Source organism: Saccopteryx leptura, chromosome 3 (assembly GCF_036850995.1).
Source record: "Saccopteryx leptura isolate mSacLep1 chromosome 3, mSacLep1_pri_phased_curated, whole genome shotgun sequence".
Taxonomy (NCBI): Eukaryota; Metazoa; Chordata; class Mammalia; order Chiroptera; family Emballonuridae; genus Saccopteryx; species Saccopteryx leptura.
The window spans coordinates 141,043,323-141,061,534 of NC_089505.1; the positions used below are offsets into that span (position 1 = coordinate 141,043,323).

The 18,212-nt window shown below is 35.4% G+C and overlaps 1 protein-coding gene and 1 non-coding gene across 11 annotated transcripts in view; one reads left to right on the forward strand and one right to left on the reverse strand.

Moving 5' to 3' along the window:
• MIER1 (MIER1 transcriptional regulator) overlaps nucleotides 1–18,212 on the forward strand; it is a 61,344-nt gene that overhangs the window by 34,849 nt on the left and 8,283 nt on the right. For all 10 annotated transcript variants that reach the window (XM_066376524.1, XM_066376526.1, XM_066376527.1 and 7 more), the window contains 8 exons: nucleotides 181–336; nucleotides 2,184–2,316; nucleotides 4,171–4,235; nucleotides 6,391–6,463; nucleotides 9,955–10,106; nucleotides 11,027–11,108; nucleotides 12,688–12,782; nucleotides 15,867–15,994. In XM_066376524.1, the coding sequence (XP_066232621.1) occupies nucleotides 181–336; nucleotides 2,184–2,316; nucleotides 4,171–4,235; nucleotides 6,391–6,463; nucleotides 9,955–10,106; nucleotides 11,027–11,108; nucleotides 12,688–12,782; nucleotides 15,867–15,994 (884 nt within the window). The remainder of the gene's footprint in view (nucleotides 1–180; nucleotides 337–2,183; nucleotides 2,317–4,170; nucleotides 4,236–6,390; nucleotides 6,464–9,954; nucleotides 10,107–11,026; nucleotides 11,109–12,687; nucleotides 12,783–15,866; nucleotides 15,995–18,212) is intronic.
• On the reverse strand, nucleotides 763–838 carry TRNAS-AGA (transfer RNA serine (anticodon AGA)). The gene has a single exon. It is a non-coding gene; the product is annotated as a tRNA-Ser (tRNA).

The following is an 18,212-nucleotide window of genomic DNA, read 5'->3' on the forward strand; positions in this document are numbered from 1 at the left end:
TCTCCTATATTCTTAAAAGACTAAAAATTTCTTAAAAGCTTTCAAAATTATTTTCAGTTTCACATTCTTTGATTTGAGAATTCTTGATACAGGTCTAAGAATGCTGTGTGGAATGACAGATATTTGAAATATAGTAATATAAAATATTCCGAAATTAACTTTTTATTTTGGTTTATTTAGGAGGGCGACATGCCAATTCATGAACTTCTTAGCCTTTATGGTTATGATAGTACTAGTCGACTACCTGAAGAAGATGAGGAAGAGGAGGAAGAAGAAGGTGAAGATGATGAAGATGCTGATAATGATGATAACAGTGGCTGTAGTGGAGAAAATAAAGTAAGCTTATACATATATTTTTAAAATTATAATTACAGTCTTTATTGTCAGTTATAATTTTTGAATATTTTCATTTTGACTGTTTTTTTTTATAATCTGTCTTTATTCTTTTTTTTTTTTTTGCATTTTTCTGAAGCTGGAAACAGGGAGAGACAGACAGACTCCTGCATGCGCCCGACCGGGATCCACCCGGCACGCCCACCATGGGGCGACACTCTGCCCACCAGGGGGCGATGCTCAGCCCATCCTGGGCGTCGCCATGTTGCGACCAGAGCCACTCTAGCGCCTGAGGCAGAGGCCACAGAGCCATCCCCAGCGCCCGGGCCATCTTTGCTCCAATGGAGCCTTGGCTGCGGGAGGGGAAGAGAGAGACAGAGAGGAAGGCGCGGTGGAGGGGTGGAGAAGCAAATGGGTGCTTCTCCTGTGTGCCCTGGCCGGGAATCGAACCCGGGTCCTCCGCACTCTAGGCCGACTCTCTACCGCTGAGCCAACCGGCCAGGGCCTGTCTTTATTCTTTTTGATTTTTTTTCCTTCTTTTCCAAGGGAGAGGAGGGAGATAGAGAGACAGACTCCCTCATGCTCCGGACCAGAATCCACCTGGCAATGCCCATGTGGGGGCGATGCTTTGCCCGTTTGGAGCCATGCTCACAACTGAGCTATTTTTAGTGCCTGAGGTGGAGGCTCCACAGAGTCATCCTCAGTGCCTGGGGCCAATGCACTCGAATTAATCAAGCTATGGCTGCAAGAGGAGAAGAGAGAGAAAAAGGAGGGTGAGGGGTGGAGAAGCAGATGGTTACTTCTCCTGTGTGCCCTGACCAGGAATCAAACCTGGCAGATCCACATGCCAGGCTGATGCTTTATTGTTGAGCCAGACGGCCAGAGCTTATTCATTTTTATTTTAAGAGTAATACATTTAAATGATAAAAAATAAGATATTTCCCTGGCTGGTTTGATCAGTGGTTAGAACATTGGCCTGGCATATGGATGTCCCAGGTCTAATTCCTGGTCAGGGCACACAAAAGAAGCAACCATGCTCTCTTCCTCTCCCTCTCTCCACCTTCTTTCACCCTTTCTTCTCCCAGTCCTCACCCTATTCCCCTCTGGCAACCAGTGGCTCAACTGATTTGAGCGTTGGCCCCAGGTGCCGAGGATAACATGGTTGGTCTGAGCCTGTCAGCCTCAGGTGCTAAAAATAGCTCTATTGACTTGAGCATTGGCCCCAGACAGCTTGCCTAGTGAATCCCAGTTGGGGTGCATATGGGAGTTGGTCTCACTATCACCCCTCCTCTCACTTTAAAAATAATAATAATTAAAAAATTAAAATTAAGATACAGATTATATATAATAAAAATTGGAAGTCCCCTGTAATTTACTCTTGAGGGAAGATAGTTTCATCTATGTCATTCAGATTTTTTTTTGAGTGGCTATTCTAAATTTGTATCAGCTTTTAAAAAGCTCTGTGTTTTTAAGTAATAAAGACTAGTCAGCAGTTATTTATTTTTATTTATTTTGAAATAATTTTAGATTTACAAAAGAAGTTCTAATATAGTACAGAAACTTCCTGTGTGCTCTTCACTGAAAACTTTTCCGTTAACATCTTACATAACCATGGTATATTTGTCAAAAATAAGAAATCAACACTGGTACTATACTGTCTAATTAAACTACAGTACATTCAGATTTCATCAGTTTTTTCAATAATGTTCATTTTCCTGTTCCAGGATTTGACCTAGCACACCATGCTACAGTTAGTGTGTTTATTTTAGTCTTCTAGTTGTATTTGGAATATCTTTTATCTCCAACAATCCTTTTTACATTTTAAAGCAATTTAATTTATGATTTTACAGGAAGAGAATATAAAGGATTCATCAGGTCAAGAGGATGAAACTCAGTCTTCCAATGAGGATCCATCACAATCTGTGGCTTCTCAAGATGCACAAGAAATAATCCGTCCACGTCGATGTAAATATTTTGATACAAGTAAGTATTACTGGTTGCTATAATTTGAGTATAATTTTTACTATTTAATACCTGGCTTAAAGTTCTAGTCTTTTTTTTTTCCATTGCTCTGTTTGAATTTATTTACTCTGAAATCTCACTCAACAGTAATGGGCTATTGTTCTAGGATCCCTGGTCTGCAAGCCACATGCAGCTGTTTGACCCCTTGAGTGTGGCTCTTCCACAAAATACCACATGCGGACGCTACCTCGATAAGGAATGTACCTACCTATAAAGTTTATGTGTAAAAAATTTGGCTCTCAAAAGAAATTTCAATCGTTGTACTGTTGGTATTTGGCTCTGTTGACTAATGAGTTTGCCGACCATAATTCTAGGTTATTAGGTTAGCAAAGCTAAGCCCTGTTGTCCATGAGTATTCTACAGTAATTATGTCACATTATACTACTTGATTTTGAATGTGTTGCTTTTTTTTTCTTTCTGACTCTTTCTTAAATTTAGTTTGTTTCATGGTCACCTATTTTGAATTTCTCCTAGTCTTTTTCTCAGTTTTCATTTTCTACTTTGTTTGCCTCTTAGCCTTTTTTAGATATATTGATAAGCGTTGCTTTCTGTAATCAATGCCTCCTGGGTTTGAAGAAGTGGTTGACTCTTGAGATAGGAAAACATTATATACAGAAAGCAGTCTCCTAACTTTTCTATAATTATGATCTAGTCAGAGATGACCGGTAGTTGGAACAACATTTAATGTATCCTACCTTGAATATTGCATGCTTCATCTGCTCCACTGTGTTTCATTCTAAACAGTATTTTTAGTCTAGAAGTCAGCTTTTTGACAAAAAGTCAACCATTAGTGTTATTAGTTTAAATTTTTGGTCTAAATTTCTTTACTTTTAAAAGGAAGAAAAACACTTTGAATAACGATAACCTCTTGGAAATGTTTGATTGAACATGGCTACTGCTTTTATGAATGATTTTTGTTACACAATTTATCAATGAACGTATTACTGTTAATAATAATTTTATTGAGTTTTGATCTAAGATATGGTCCAATTGGAAAATGTATCAATGCAAGAAGAGGTTTGTTACTGAAATAATAGTGTTAATTTTAAGTTTGAGGAAATGTAATATTAATCTCTTAATTAGTTAAACAGAGAGCAGATCCATTGTCAAAATGGGGTGCTAAAAGTGTGCCTTTTGAAATAGTATTGAATCTGGTATTTCAGTGGTGATGGATGCATAGAATCTATACATATACTGCCTACCTTAGTTTCTCTATAGGAAGAATTAATTTCTCTATGTAATGTTACCCTATTTGTGTGCCATTTTAGAGTTGAGAAGATGCTGAGAATCTAAAACTTTTCAGATTTCCCACCCCTTTCCATAAATATGTTCATGCTCCAAAATGTAAACATATCAGCTTGCCAGCTCTTAATGAAACAGGTTGGGCTTTCATTATACCCTTTCTTCATGTGATTCCATCAAAAGTGATGCTATAAGATTCTATATTCCAACAAGCACAGTTCAGAAACCACTGTTTGTCTGGATTCTTGTTTTAGAAGGAAGAAATGAGATCATATATTTTATCACAAGGCTGTTAGGTTTAGAAAAAGATTATTTTGAGTCTAAATTTTGTTTCTGAAGTTTTTGTAGACAGACATTTTATGAGAATACAGTTGTCAGATTAGGATTATCCTAGATTTATGGGCTTTTTTTGTTTTTTAACTGATAGAGAGTAGTTGTTGATTAGAAATATCTTGGACTAACTCTGGAAATACCTTTGGGCATATTTAACTATTATGATGGCAGATATAAAAATAATTCACAGATATGAACAGTATAGGCAATCATTTTATAGTATTGTCTTACTCATTCTAGATAGTGAAATAGAAGAAGAATCTGAAGAAGATGAAGATTATATTCCATCAGAAGACTGGAAAAAGGTAGTTAGAGCCATATTTTCCAAAAACTTAGATAAAGTAATATTTAAAAAGCTAAGTATAATTATTTTTTTACTAACTACGTAAGTTGATAAAGTTTAAGTAAGTCTTTGTGATGTTTAAATGTTGCATAGATGTTCAGATTTACTCTAATATATTCAGGTGTTTATCTTTTTATTAAATAAAATAATGGTATAGAAAGAATTGGCCTTCTTGTGTAAGCTGGCACTCACCAAATTGGAAATCCAAATTCCTGAACTAATCCTAAATTAGATTTGTTTGGTACAAAGTATCACATGTGACTTAAAAAACAAACAAAACAAATCAGAAAAACCTTAGAAAAGCAGTTGTGGAGGCTTTTGGTATATTTTAAGTAAATTCTGTTTAATTATAAATTTTTCATCCTATATTAATGTTGATATTTACAACTCCAAATATAATGTGTTAAGAAATGGATTTGGCTTCTCTAAAACTGCATAATTAAATAAGTTAATTTCTAAAATGAATCTAAAGATAATATATTGACATAAGTTTTAAATTATAGAATTGTTTAACATTGTTTAATCATACTATTAAGTTGAATTAATTTTAAGCTATTGCAAAGCAGTTGACTGTTGAAATGTATCAAAATATGTAAAATTGTTCAGAGTGAATCAAAAATAATGTCATTCTTCTTAGGTCACATGATTTTCCTCTTAAAAACGTCATTGAGTTTTTGCTGTTGTTTCTTCTACATTTGATTTTAAATTTAGTGCATAAAAAATCATTTTTTTTTTAAAACAGAATAGCCCAGAACATCAAATTGAGTGGGTTTTCTGCACTGAAGTCATAATTGTTTAATTTTTTTAGTTAATACTGTTGAGCTTTCCCCATGGGTTCTTTTTGTTTGTTTAAAGTTTGGTCTGGGGTGCCTGGGAAACCTTAAAAAAGAGCTGACCCCCTTGCTGATTAAAATAAGGGAACATTATATTTAGTTTCTATTAGGAAGAGTGAAGTATTCATGTAAACTTAGACTGTGCTACCCAAGAATTTTGAGTTTTAGCCAGAAGCGATCTGTTAAGGGTTCCAAAAAGATGTTTAGAAAAGAAAGACATCAGCCCTGGCCTGTTAGCTCAGTGGTACAGTGTTGTCCTGGTGTATAGATTTCCCGCATTCAATTCCTGGTTAGGGCACACAGGAGAAGCAACCATCTGCTTCTCTACCCTTCCTCCCTCCCCCTCCTTCTCCCTCTTCTCTCTCTCTCTTTCTCTCATCTCTTCCTCTCTCTCACTCTCTTCCCCTCTTCCTCTCTTCCTCTCCCATAGCCATGGCTTGATTGGTTTGAGTGCATTGGCCCCAGGCACTGAGGATGGTTCCATGGAGCCTCTACATCAGGAGCTAATAATAGCTTGATTGTGTGCATGGCCCCAGATTGGCAAAGCATTGGCCTCAGATGGGGGTTACCAGGTGGATCGCGGTTGGGGCTTATGTGGGGGTCTGTCTCTCTATCTTCCCTCCTCTCACTTGGAAAAGAAGAAAAAAAAAAGGAGAGACATCAGCTTGGGTTAGGAAGGTTAGCCCAGTACAGCATATGTGTTAATTAACTTGAGTGAGTGGTGAATAAGTGATGGATGGGTCTGAAGACAAAAAACAAGGATCATAGAAGTTACTATATATTTGTGTGACCTGTTTGAGGAAAGGGTTCTTAATCCAGTTTTTTTCTGATTTTTATACCACATAGACTTTTTTAAAAGAATTTATTTATTGATTTTACAGAGTGAGGAGGGTGTAGAGAGAGAAGTATCAACTCATAGTTGCTTCACTTCAGCTGTTCATTGCTTACTTGTTGTTTGATTTCCTGTTTTTTTTAGTGTTTGTGATTATCTTACTAACTGAATAGAAAGAATTCTTTTTCTCCATATTTTGAAGTGGAGTTTATATTCATTGTGTTTCATTTCACCCCATTGTTATTACTAATATTTTCATCCAATCATAACCAAGCTCCTATCTATTATTAACTCATTCATTCTCACAATACTTCTCTGAGGTAGGTACTTATTGCATCTGAATTGTGTGACAGAGACTACGAACAGTGTACCCAAGAAGATGGTAATGCTAGAAAATGGGTATAAAATCTGTTACTAGATCTTACTAATGTTTTACATTATTTTTAAAATAGGAGATTATGGTGGGCTCCATGTTTCAAGCAGAGATTCCAGTTGGTATTTGTAGATACAAAGAAAACGAAAAAGGTGGGTTCTTAATAAACTTAATAGCTGAATTCATTCTTCTGAAGTGATAAACTGCTATTTTGTAATAGGATAAGAACATGACAGTTTATGTTACTCTATTGAATTATGAAAGAGGGCCTGCATTTTTCCTATAAGAAGATATATGTTTTCTGTTTTCCAGTTTTGTTCATACAAGTCAAGTAAAAAAAGTGAATTCTTATTTTGGTATTAAGTGACTTAAAACATCCCAACCTTTTATTTTGTTTTCATATTTTAAATATGCTGAATTTAACCTTTCAGAGCCTGTATAATTTAGAATTTGAAAGTTATGTCAGTGGAAGCTGTTGGAGAAATTTAAAAAAAAACTTGAGTAAACAACTAATATAAAAAACTTTTTTGCTTCTGAAACTTAACATTCTTAAAATTGATTACTTTGATATTTGTATATTTAAAATAATTTCAGAAAACAACTTGTACTTACATTTTACATGATTTTTTTTTCATCATTTTAACTTAAAGTCCTAAAGTAAGTCATAAATGCTTAAATTTTCAATAACATAAAATACTTGAGAATTATATTTTTGAAAGTCTATTTCAGATTACTCACTTTAGGTGAGTTCTAGAAAGAATATGTGGGTGTAATGTGACGACATTCAGTGCTAGAAATCTTCTATTTCAGTTTTCTTCTTCACATTTCAGCTTACTTATGCAGGTCCATTTGGAGTTGTAGGTATCTTTTGTTTGTTTTCTTTTAAGCATTCCCTCCAGAAATTTACTTTATAATCTTATTGTGCACCTGCTTTGTGGGCAAGCAGTAGGTAGACACAATTAAAGGAACACTACAGGTTGGTAGCTTCTAGTGACAGTAAAAATGTTTTAACACACTTGTAACTGCTTTCACTCACTTTCAAGTTAATAACTGCAACATATAGGAAATTAAAGGTATCAGTATGGAGTGACCTCGTTATATGTTGAAGTTCTATGCATATGTTTTGTGAATACATTATAATTGTATGCAAAAGTAAATGATTCATTAGCTTTTGTACTGAATTTTTGTAATTTTTTAAAAAAATTCTTACTGAATGTAATGGAATTTTTAGTGTTATGCTTTAGATAGGTTATATATTGGTTAGTATATCAATATATTCACCATTGAGTTCTCTCCAAATAAACAGTTGAAAGTTAGACATTTATTCCATTTTATTAATTTTTTTTTTTTAATTTTCTTGTTGATTTGAAAGAGAAAGAGGGGAAGGAAGAGTTCTAAGGGTCTGGCTTATCATTTGGTGCCATGTGGAGATACTTGTGTACTCAGCTTAAATAAGGATATTTTTATATCCTATGGCTAGCTGGGACTTCTAGAGTGATTTCAGAAGTTATCTCCCAGGAAGTTTGTGCTGGTTTCATAGGCTTTATATGGGGTTAGCTAACTGGGAGAACACGGGATTCAAGGCCCGCCCTTTATCTTCCTTTTCTTGAGGCAGGGTTTCCTTGTAAGGTGTTGTTCAGCCCCTATCCATCACTCCGAGAATATAACAGTAGTCTGTTCCCTTTAGCGAGCACAGACTGGGCGGAGAACAGAAATCAATACACAGATTCACTTTATCCTGGGTGTTTGATTGTATTTACAATTTAGTTTGACTAGGATTCTACTAGCAAATTTAAAAAGAAATGAGATTTATGAAGAAAGAGTTTCTAAAAATTATCCTTTATATTAAAATATATAAATATGGGGAAACATTACGTGGTACATAGGAAATATTTAATTAGCTGTTAATTTCTTTTTTCTAACAAAAGGAACTTTGACAATGTTAGTTATCATTAAAATGATAAAGTCTTGCCTAACCTGTGATGGTGCAGTGGATAAAGCATCAACCTGGAACACTGAGGTCACCGGTTCAGAACCCTGAGCTCGCCTGGTCAAGGCACATATGGGAGTTGATGCTTTCTGCTCCTCCTCCTCCCCTCTCTGTCTATCTCTCTGCTCTCTGTAAAATAAATAAAATCTTCAAAAAAAAGATAAGGTCTCATAGGTCTCTAAAATCAAAACAAACCATAAATCTTCTTCAGCTGTTCTTTCTCTTTAGCTACTGCCCTGTCCTTGCTCACAACCAAACTTTCCCAGAGTTTCCCCTTTATTTCTTCACCTTCCATTTACTCTTCAGTTCTCTGTAGTATGGGCTTCAGCATAGAATGTTCTTGAACCGTCTCCCTCCTTATTAGTTAATCCAGCATATCTTTTTCTTAGTGTTCAACCTAGTCACTTGACAGCATTTAACCAGTCTGTCACTCCTTGAAACAGTTTTCTTCCCCTAGCTACTGTGATGCCACACATGTGATAGTTTATCTTATGACTGTTGGTTCTAATTTTGTCTGGGTTTTCATCTTCCTGTCATTGAGAATTCTGCATGGTTCTCTCATCGTAGGTGCTCCTCCTTTCCTTTCACTTCTTTAATTTTGATGAGATCTAAGGCTTTAATCTTACTATAATGGAAATTCTGATAAAACCTAAATGCTTTTTTAAAAGAGTGACTTGTTGGCCCTGGCCGGTTGGCTCAGTGGTAGAGCGTCGGCCTGGCGTGCAGCGGTCCCGGGTTCGATTCCCGGCCAGGGCACACAGGAGAAGCGCCCATCTGCTTCTCCACCCCTCCCCCTCTCCTTCCTCTCTGTCTCTCTCTACCCCTCCCGCAGCGAGGCTCCATTGGAGCAAAGATGGCCTGGGCGCTGGGGATGGCTCCTTGGCCTCTGCCCCAGGCGTTAGAATGGCTCTGGTTGCAGCAAAGCGACGCCCGGAGGGGCAGAGCGTCGCCCCCTGGTGGGCGTGCCGGGTGGATCCCGGTTGGGCGCATGCGGGAGTCTGTCTGACTGTCTCTCCCCGTTTCCAGCTTCAGAAAAATACAAAAAAAAAGAGAGTGACTTGTTATGAAAATTATATTTATTATAATAAAATTATGTTCATTATAATACATTTTCAAGCATCATAGAAAAATATCAAGACTTAAGAAAAAATATTGCCCTAAATCTCACCACCAAGAAATAAGCAGTGTTAACATTTGGGTAAGCAATTTTTTAGATACCCCTTTCCAAAAATATTGAATATCTGTTGAATGTTAAAATCTGTAGAATTGTTTTAAAGTAATTTAAGTCCTTATAACCCTATGTGACAGGGCTGCTATTGCCATTTCACAGGTGAGGCAGAGAAAAGGCAAGCAATTTGCCCAAAGTCGTTACAGGTAGTAAGTGGTGGTGGTGCTGTTCAAACCAAGCCAGCCTCAAATCTGGTAAACTAGCTAAGTCAGACAGGGCTTGAAAGGGGCATAAGTGGTGCTTCTCTGGTCAGATTGCTTACTCAGGCTATGAATACTGCCAAAGTCAGGCAAGTAGTAGGACCAATTGACCTTTCAGTTTTTAAAATTTTAGCTCAGAAGTATGAGTTATTTGTTTAATGATATGTTTTAACATAAACTCTATCAAATTTTGGCATTTAAAAATACTGTGTTTTACTAATTTAGCATATGAAAATGATGATCAGCTCCTGTGGGACCCTGAGTATTTACCAGAAGATAAAGTCATTGTATTTCTTAAGGATGCATCTAGAAGAACAGGTGATGAGAAAGGTGTAGAAGCAATTCCTGAAGGATCTCACATAAAAGACAATGAACAGGTACAAGAATGAGAAATAACTGTTATAATTTCCCCAAAATAAATTAATCTTATTGTTGATGTCAGATTCAATGTTGTTATTCTGTCCACTAAAATTCCTATAGTTATCAGCGGACTCTGCTATTATAGTCAGCATAAGTTACCCAGTGTTAGCATACTTACATGGGTATGATTGCAGCTCAGACTAACAAGAATCTTGATATTTTAGTTTGCCTGTATATATTTATTAGGCTTTTTGAAAAATATTCCTTTGGATATCCCTGAGAATCTGGATGTCATTTTGTTGGGAATACACCTCTGTTTTAATGTTATTATGTACATGGTAGACCAGTTCCTACCAAGACCCTAATGATAACATTTTTTTTTTACTTTTTTAATCAATGTTTTTCTTTTCTAATTTGTTTAAAGTTACCTTATTTTTTTATCATTTATTTATCGATTGTTTGAAGGAGATAGACATGTTGATTTGTTGTTCCACTTATTTACACATTTACACATTCATTGGTTGATTCTTGTGTATGCCCCAACTTGGAATCAAACCTGCAATTTTGGTGTATGAAGATGATGCTCTAACGTTGAACCAAATGAGCTACCTGGCCAGCACCTAAAAGTATTTTAGAAGAGGAACCCCAAGGTTAACAAGAAGGAATTTTTGTGGTCTTTGTAAAATAATTTTTTATTTCTAAATTTCTGTGATATTGTGGCTACCAAGTTAGAGTGTTTGTTTATCCTGTTTCTACATAGGAGCAGTTAATTATCAGGATTGAGTTTTTGTTTGTTTCTATATGCTGCATTCAATAGAATTATTTGTCCTCCAGGAGGAGGAAAACACTGAATTCTGGAAAAGCTTTTACTCTTAAGAAATTGTACTTTAAACTGTTCATAGTCCAGGTCACATATTGAAGCCTTTTATTTTTCTAGGCATTATATGAATTGGTTAAATGCAATTTTGACACAGAAGAAGCATTGAGAAGATTAAGATTTAATGTAAAAGCAGCTAGAGGTAAGCATAAATACTAAATTTTATTTGTTTTCATGATATAGCAGAAATTTACCTAGCAGAATATAGCTAGGTAAACTTACCAGTCTACCAACTATATTCTACATTTAATAGTACTGAAGTTTCTGAATTCTGTAAATTTGGTTGAATAACAAATAACTTGTTTAATAACTTATGTATAACATAGGCATTATACAGGGCAAAAAGTAGGTTTACAGCTGTTTGTATGGAAAAAGAAATGTAGGTTATGATAATATAAGAAAACCTTCACATATAACTGTAAATTTACTTTTGCCAACCCTTACACAAAGCATTATGGGAAAGTAGGATTTAAAGCTGTCCTTTTCTATTTTAGGGAAAATAAGGCCATTTAAGTAAAAATGCATAATATCTTTGAATTTCAATGCATTTTTATAAATATTTTTTTATTTGATTTTGGTGGTGGTAACCCTATGAGCTAAGTAATATATATTTATATAATGGATGCTACCTTCATTTTAAAGTTGATAAGACGGAGGTCTCTGAAGTGAAGTAACTTAGTCAAGGCAAACATTATTCATAAATAATCATAAATAAAATCAGGGCTTTGGGTGTTTTTTTTACTCTAAACTGCCCCCTTCTTCAGTACAAGTGCTGTCTATATATTATGTAACAAATAAGAGAGTCATTCATTCAACAAAAATTGGAAGGTCTACTAAGTTCTACTATAAACAAAGTCTCTGCCCTCATAGTACTTATGAGATTAGGTAGGGGAGCTAAAAAATAGTTATGAGTTCTTAATGGAGAATTAGAGGGTACATTTCAAACTTAATTCAAGTAGGACTTAACAGGGTGAGGCTGTTAAGGAAAGCTTTTAGAATGAAGTGATGGCCCTGGCCAGCTGGCTTAGCAGTAGAGTGTCGGCCTGGCAGGTGGATGTCCTGGGATCAATTCCAGGTCAGGGAACACAGGAGAAGCTACCATCTGCTTCTCCATCCCTCCTCCTCTCACTTCTCCCCCCACCTCCCTTGCAGCCATGGCTCCATTGGAGCGAATTGGCCCTGAGTGCTGAGGATGGCCCTGCGGCCTCTACCTCAGGGGCTAAGAAGAACTCAGTTGCTGAGCAACAGAACAACACCCCAGATGGGCAGAGCATCGCCCCCCTAGTGGGCTAATAGGGTAGATCCTGGTCAGGGCGTATACAGGAATCTGTCTCTGCCTCCCCTCCTCTCACTGAATTAAAAAAAAGAACGAAGTGATATTTTTGCTGGGATGTAGGTGGCAGGAAATCTAGGCAAAAGGAACAGTATGCACAAATTCTAAAGAACGAGCATAAATTTAAAGAATTGAAAAGTGGCTAGTTTAGTTAGATCATGAAGAATAAGGAGAGAATGGCTCAAGTTAAGGCTGGAGAGAGAAGGTATCCAGAATTTTATTAATAAAGTTTTTACCACTTTACGTTTGCAGCCTTCTGTAATAGAGTTTGGGGGTGAAATACTTCCTTCATTGTGACTGGAAAGTTAAATTTTTTCATAGTTTTGTTTGCTATATACAACATTTAGGGGAATATTGCTTAACAGGTTTTTTTCCCCCATTTTGTCAGAGGAATTATCTGTTTGGACAGAGGAAGAGTGTAGAAATTTTGAACAAGGGCTGAAGGCCTATGGAAAGGATTTTCATTTGATTCAGGCTAATAAAGTAAGTAATGACACATATTCTCTCTCTTACAAAAAGAAATTTAGTTAATAACCCAGATCATCTTATATCTTAATTATTTTTTAATGTGAACAGTTTTATAATGAGATTTTAATATATCAGTATTTAGGGAGTTATTATATATAATAAGCATGCCTAGACTTCCTGACATTTATTTGCCAAGTGACTGTTTTCAGTACATACTAGAAGCCTTATTGTATTGGACTCAGTTGCAATTATGTTCATCAACTCCTAGGTAGAATGTGAGTGTACAGTGTAATTATTTAAAGCTATTTTCCACAACCTGTGACAGATTTTTTTAGGAAAGTCTTTAAAATAATTTTGAAACTTTAATCTATTTTTAACATGACATTATTTACAACTAAAATATTTTTTACATTTGCTTAATTCCTGAGTGGTCTAAAATCATACTTAGCATTTAATTTAGTTTTAATTAGGATTTAATTTTCCATAAGAATATCTCAACAACTCAGCTTTATCATACATTATAATTTTATAATTTGACAGTTTTATTTTTTTATTTATTTTTATTTTTTTGTATTTTTCTGAAGTTGGAAACGGAGGCAGACAGACTCCCGCATGCGCCCAACCGGGATCCACCCGGCACGCCCACCAGGGGGTGATGCTCTGCCATCTGGGGCGTCGCTCTTTTGCGACCAGAGCCATTCTAGCGCCTGAGGCAGAGGCCACAGAGCCATCCTCAGCGCCCGGGCCAACTTTGCTCCAGTGGAGCTTTGGCTGCGGGAGGGGAAGAGAGAGACAGAGAGGAAGGAGAGGGGGAGGGGTGGAGAAGCAGTTGGGTGCTTCTCCTGTGTGCCCTGGCCGGGAATCGAACCCGGGACTCCTGCGCGCCAGGCCAACGCTCTACCACTGAGCCAACCGGCCAGGGCCGACAGTTTTATTTTACATGATCATTATTTCATATTGGTAATATCAATCATACAATATCAGTGTATACCCAAAAGAAGTTTATAATTACTTGCTGATTTATCTTCAGGTTTAATTCTCTTGTAACTGAAATCAGGTAAGACTTATAATAGTAACTACACATTTATATAGATTAGGAAAACATGTTGTTCCTAAGGGGAACTAGAACAGGCAAAAGGAGAGTTTAAATGTAGGAAATTAAGTAATTTCCAGGCTTGTAAATATTACACTTTTATAAATAACAAAACTTGGCTTTTCATGTTTCCTTAAAGATGGTAGCTGAGTTGAGTTTGATAGTTTCTAGGATGATGTTAAAAGTATCTGGGCTTATGTCTGAGGCTCTAAATAGTCTGTCACTACATCCTCCTTTTATATATTATATATCATATATACCTTTGGCTGTGATTGGATGGTGTCTGCTTGATTTTAACACGTTTAACAAGAGCTATTTTATGTTTCGTAAATAGTTGCTTACAAATCCTGAGTTCATTTTTCTTAATTTGCTCATAATTATCTTGTATTTTGGTAATACGACATCAGACAGAACTAAGAAAAATTTTGAGTCTTAGCATTATTTTCAAAATTAAATTTATATCCATTAATGTTTTGTTCAAATTGATACCTTTAATATAATGAATAATACTCTATGAAAGGAATACATTAGGCTAATGAATGGTCACGTATGTCTCTTGATTGTAAAAAATAATAGCTTTGTGGTTGAAGGGGCAGCATTTTGGATAACAGTTTTCTGTTATTCCTGCTTAAATTCTCTTGACCAAACCATGCTTGATACATGTGGAGGAGAACCCTGGAATGATAAGCTGGTATAACTAGAAGCAGCAGCACAGTTCCAGAACCCCCCCCCCCCTTTTTAAGGTATAAGAAGTTATTAGGTGATTTGAAACTATTAGCAAAAAATGTCTTATGATAGTATTGACTATAAGACCTTTATTTATATAAATATTTGGGGCGGTGGTATTTCAGTGTATGGAAGTCAGCTGACCTATATGTACTGGTTACTCTAGTGAACACAAAGGGAAGAAAGACAGTATTCTTTAAGAAGGAGATGAATGGTCCAGTGATAATATTAAGACTTTGTTTTTACACCTGGAATTGAAGTTTGGATCTTAATCAGTTATATTATGCAGATTTATTTTAGTGAGGATTTTTCATAATATTGTTAACTTTGCATGCCACAAAATGTCTTGTCAGTTTTCTATCAGAAGAAGTACAATTGACTTGGCTTATATCTGTTTGAAATAAAATTCTAAAGGAGGAAAAAAATACCATGAAAGATGATTTATATTTTTGTATCTTGATAGCTTTCAGTCTTAGAGCAACATAGGCCAAAGTTGTAAAGTGAAGCAGTGGGGGAAGAAAGAAAAATGTGTCAGGTGACCTTAGGTGTATGCAATCAATCCCACAAGATACCTACTTCAAGGTAGAAATTTATGTGTTCAAGTAACATTGTTTTGCAGCCCATACACTCCTGCAATTACCTTTTTTAAAAAATTTTAAACTCCCAGTGTTTTGTTCTGTACATCAACCCTGCAGCTTTCTAAGTCAAGTAGCAAAACGAAATTTTGTCTCAACATCATTTGCCAATCCCATAGGTGTTGAACATTATGTAAGGGGGAACCCATTCAGTTACACAAGTAGGTTAACAAACACAGTCATCACTAGAGTAACTTAGTAAACAAAGCGTTAGCATTATTATGATAGCTTTTAACTCACTGTGGACTGTTCTCAGCCTTTCTAGAAAGTAAAATAATTGAGTCTGGATTACTGTTGGGAAAGTGTTTACAAACTGTTTATATATATAACATTAATTTTAATTCAAATGCCACTTACAGATACTTTCAATAAAGGAAGTACTTATTTTTATAGTATTAAGACGATATCTTTTAAGAGCATAATGTTAATTATCTGAAGACCCTTTGCCAGTGTTTTATTTCTCTTAAGGGGACTTTAGAAGGAATTATTAACACAGCTGTTGCAGTGTTGTATTTTATACATAGTATTATATATTATATATTACTTACACACCACCTAAATTTGTTTTCAGACTTCAGATAGATATTTTTATGAAATAACTCCTTTAAGGAGGAGATAATTCTTAAAAACATTTGTTTCTTATAGGTTCGAACAAGGTCCGTTGGTGAATGTGTAGCATTCTATTATATGTGGAAAAAATCTGAACGTTACGATTTCTTTGCTCAGCAAACACGATTTGGAAAAAAGAAATATAATCTTCATCCTGGTGTAACGTGAGTTTATATTTTCTTTGGGTCTTGTTTTTACTAAGCTTTTCTAAATTTTGTTGAGAAAATAAATTGAGTTTAGTTTAAATTTATCCATTAACATATCTATAAGACATTTACACTTTTTATTTTCTTATAAAACATTGTAAACTACAGTTCATATTATTTGAGGCATCAGATATATCAAAGCAAATGTTAGAGTATATGTTTTCAGTAAGATTCCTGAGAGAAAATGGATCAGAATAACTGTGAAAGCATGTTTGTGATAAATTCTGTTTCATCAGTATAAGTATACACAGTTTAATAACTCTGAAAGTAGTGAGAATAGAAAAGAGAGGCTATCTTTTCTAAAACTATAGGGTCATATAAAGAGGAAGGGAAATTCATATTTTTCCTTGTCTAATCTACTTTTCAACCAAAATAAGATTTGAGTATAGATGATATAAAAGGGAATGCAATTGGGATATAATACAACAGGTCAAATTGCATTTTCTTTTTGTTACAAAGTTTTTTTTATAGAGGAAAGAAAATGTGCATGGTGACCTTACTATTTTCTAGATATCCTGACACCTTTTCTTTAACAGAAATAATTTTAATAATTAGTAATGCAATTTTAGCTTATTACCAGTAATAGAGGGAGTATAGGTATTATAGCCATTCTTTATGCACAGTGCCTTATGTGTCTACTTCAGTTTTTGTGCACCAAATTCTCTTAGCCCTTAGTTATTCTAGCTTTGGAATAAAAAACTGTCCCTACTGCCACTAGTAATTCGTTATTTAAGTACATAGAACAGTGATTTTCAACCTTTTTTATTTCATGGCACATATAAACTAATTACTAAAATTCTGCAACACACCAAGAAATACTTCTTGCTGATCTGACCAGAAAATTAATGTGCAATTTTGAGTCATTCACACTGAATTTTTATTGTTTTGGCTGTTGTCATTTTTTTATTTGACAAGCTAAGGGAAAAGAGGTTAGTGTCCCTGACTAAATAGTCATGTTTTGCATGTTTTAAAAATTACTGTTGCACTCTAGTTGAAAATCGCTGACATAGAGTATGGAGTCTGTCCTCTCACATGAGTTGCTCTAAAATATTGAGGAGTTGGTATTGTGGACTTAATTTTAATATACTATTCCTGATTATTCCCTAATATTTATGGAATAAAAATAACGTAAAATATGACATCATTTGGTCAGTGTTCACCAGTAAAGTTTTTTTGTTTTTTTTGTCTTTTTACGTGAGGAGGGAGAGACAGACAGACGGAACAGGAGAGATGAGAATCATCAACTTGTAGTTACAGCACCTTAGTTGTTCAATGATTACTTTCTCATATGTGCCTTGACCAAGGAGCTCTAGCCAAGCAGCGACCTTGGGCTTCAAGCCAGTGACTTTTAGGCTTGAGCCAGTGACCATGGGATCATATCTCTGAGCCCTGTGCTCAGGCCAGCGACCTCAAGGTTTCAAACCGAGTCTTTAGCATCCCAGGCCAATGCTCTATCCACTGCGCCACCACTTGGTCAGACCCCAGGAAAGTTCTTAAGGCTGGCCAAATAACTGCCTTTGAAAGATGTGTTTGTATGTATATTTGATTGTACTTTGATTTCCCCTGCAAGTCATGGATACCTTGGACTCTGCCTCATCCTCCATTATTTAAAGCTCACAATAGCTAGAGTGGAATTTCATAATAACAGTATTCCAGATTTTATCTAATTGTTTAATGTTACACATTAATAATTTTTTTCTGGATTATATACTGTGTTGAGGCATAATGATGTAAAACTAGGTATAGCTGTGTAGTTTTCAGAATGTATCTTAAAATGGTCTCAAGCTATTCTGTAGGGAAAAACAATCTTTTTTTTTTTTTTTTTTGAACAGAGACAGAGGGACAAACAGTAACAGACAGGAAGGGAAAGAGACCTTCTCTTTTCTTAGGCTTTAAGAGTTAACAGTGGTCCCTGGTATAATGGTATGAAGTGAACAAATGTGTGTCCTCCACCCACACCCCCCACAAGGCAGGATACAGTTTTGTAGGCTTCAGTTATGTCCCTTTTGAGTCTTTCATAAAGTTTTTTTTTAAAACAAGTATGATTTTTTACTCATACTTATCTCTTTTTATCTATGTTACATCTTCTTTAAAAGCCACGGCCTGATTGTACATTATTTTCCAGATAGGAGGAAATTGTGCTTTTCTGTGAGCATGGAGATATTTTTGTAGTTTG